The 2,500-nt window shown below is 39.5% G+C and overlaps 1 protein-coding gene across 1 annotated transcript in view; it reads right to left on the bottom strand.

The window, feature by feature from the left end:
* Positions 1-834: 834 nt before the first annotated feature.
* The window catches only part of LOC125044600 (ras-related protein Rab-2A-like), a 3,501-nt gene continuing 1,835 nt past the window's right edge, over positions 835-2,500 (bottom strand). The window contains exons 2-4 of the mRNA XM_047641349.1: positions 2,312-2,451; positions 1,822-1,997; positions 835-1,721 (exon numbers count right to left, since the gene is read on the bottom strand). Coding sequence (XP_047497305.1) covers positions 1,511-1,721; positions 1,822-1,997; positions 2,312-2,451 — 527 coding nt within the window. The 3' untranslated portion in view covers positions 835-1,510. The remainder of the gene's footprint in view (positions 1,722-1,821; positions 1,998-2,311; positions 2,452-2,500) is intronic.

Genomic DNA, 2,500 nt, shown 5'->3' with positions numbered 1-2,500 from the left:
TATTATTATTGCCAACATAATTAATATCAATATCGTAATGAAATTCATCATTATAGTCATCACCTCACTATCACAAATAACAAACAACAACATATAGCTACCGTGGCTTTTTCGCTCCATTTCCATGCAACAGCATTTTGCAACATGCACTACTAAGTCCTCATTTATTTATGGATCCTCGAGATATTTTTTTTTTTTTTTTTTCAGTAAGATCATTCCCTACAAATACCCATTAATATTCCCGAATCAACTTAATTTACCATATAAATAAGCAACATTCCTTCCGTATCTCTCCAATGTTGCTTGCAAAAATAGTGACGTCATTATCTCGCTCTACGAGGGTGACTTGCGTGCATCTTGCAGTTAAGAAAACGTTCAAGTCACCCTGGAATCTATCCTTACCTTAGTCACGTGTACTTACGAACACTTTATACTTACAGGGCTTCTTTACGAGTGTGCTGTCCTTGAATGCTGTGCTTGCCTGCGTTCTACACAATGTTTATATCTGTTTTAGTCCGTCGGTGGTTTTATCGATCTAGCTATCTGTCTTTCTATTTACTGTCTGTGTGTGTGTGAGAGAGAGAGAGAGAGAGTAGGTGTTTGTGTGTGTGTGTGAGTATATGTGTATGTGAGTGTGAGCGACTGTGTGTGTGTGTGTGTGTGTGTGTGTGTGTGTGTGTGTGTGTGTGTGTGTGTGTGTGTGTGTGTGTGTGTGTGTGTGATAGTTATATCAAATGGTCTGTTTAACATGGTGATGGTGATTTAATCACATATAAATTAAACTTAATCGAAGACTCAAATCCAGTCTACAAAGGAGGAAATTCAATATTGTGATTCGTCAGGAACCATTTATTCATAGTATGCTGTATTTGCACAGTATCAAGATATTTTTTTTTTTTACCAAATACTCCCATATAATCTCGAATTTGAAATTAAAAAACTCTAGTATGTCGTATAAAAAGGCAGCTGTAATATATCACAAACAGTATCAAAATATGAACTGCATTACCATATACACTATAACTTCAGCATTGCGTCCATTAGAAATATCACGCACGCTATAACACTGCTGTAGGTATGCCATACTCATAAATAATTAAAGCAAAAAAGGTTCCATTATATATTGTCTACCTTCTCACTCCGAAGCAAGTACACGGTATAAAAAGTAATCACCCTTCCTAGAGACCGCGGGGGTAACATTCCTTTCCTTTGCGTAAAAGATAGGAGAGAGAGAGAAAAAAAAACATCTGGCCCATCGGTTGTATCAGTAATGTTAAACCTTTTTCGAATTTACGTCTTCAGTTTATATATTTTAATAGTAATAGGTACAACACACCGACGTTTTGGAAGAAGATAGCCAAACAAGGAAAATAATAAGTTTAAAATTCCACCTCTCAGAGAACAACAAAAAGAATACCAATAAAACGAAAAAAAGAAATACATATACAATCACTCCACACATCATCCAGTAATAGGATTACACTTGTTTCTTGAGACTCAAGCGTTCTTCCTACCCCTCGTCACAAGAAGGCTGTACCTTCTCGTCCGGCGCCGTTCCATCTCTTTCCTCGACCCGATCGTGTACCAACTCAGCGGCGACGTCGAACGCCAGGTCGACGTTGAGATCGAGAGCGGCCGAAACCTCGAAGTAAAGCAAGTTAAGGCTGTCGGCGAAGAACTGCGCCTCTGTCCTGGACACCGCTCGGGCATTCTTGAGGTCACTGGTTGAGGAAGATACGTGGAATTTTCGAATCAGCATATCGTTAGAAGATGTATACATGTGTAGATATATTTAGAAATACGAAATCATCGAGACCACACCTCTTGTTCCCGATGAGGACGACGGCGCCGTGCAAAAGAAGACCCTCTCGTATCTCCCTCACCCACTGGGGGAGGTTGTTGAACGTGTGTCGGTTAATGAGGTCGAACACGAGCAAGATGGCCGCCGCTCCTGGGTAGAAGCACCTTACTATCGGCCGAAAACGCTCACTTCCGGGCTTCCAGTTAGAGAAGAAGTGTTTAGTTTAGATCATTATAACTATTTGGAATCGAAGGTAAATAGGATCAAGTATTGTTCCCGCGTGAAGTTATTCTCAGGATTAAGGGTTTCGAAACCTTTTGAATAACCATATAATAGTAAATAGTTCGCAAAAACACCGAAAAGAAAGTGTAAACAGTAATTATCACAATTCTTTCACCCCTGCTCAAAAATATATAAAAAAGAGACAATTACCATTCCTCACAACGAAATTATACCTAAAAAAAAATCTAAAATACAATCTTTATTTCACACAACGGAAAGACATCTCACCAGGTCGCATATGTAGACACCAATTGTCTTTGAAGAAATGTCGAAGGTGCAATAATCGACGCTCAGCACATACGTCTGAATGTGAATGGGCTGGATCTCCTTCCCATAGAAGCAGTCTATTATCGAGGTCTTTCCTACCCCTGCGTTGAGAGGAGGGGGGTGTACAGAAAGAGGTGTTTAATTGGATTT

This window comes from Penaeus chinensis, chromosome 3 (genome assembly GCF_019202785.1).
Source record: "Penaeus chinensis breed Huanghai No. 1 chromosome 3, ASM1920278v2, whole genome shotgun sequence".
NCBI classification, from domain to species: domain Eukaryota; kingdom Metazoa; phylum Arthropoda; class Malacostraca; order Decapoda; family Penaeidae; genus Penaeus; species Penaeus chinensis.
This window is presented reverse-complemented; position numbering and strand designations above follow the sequence as displayed.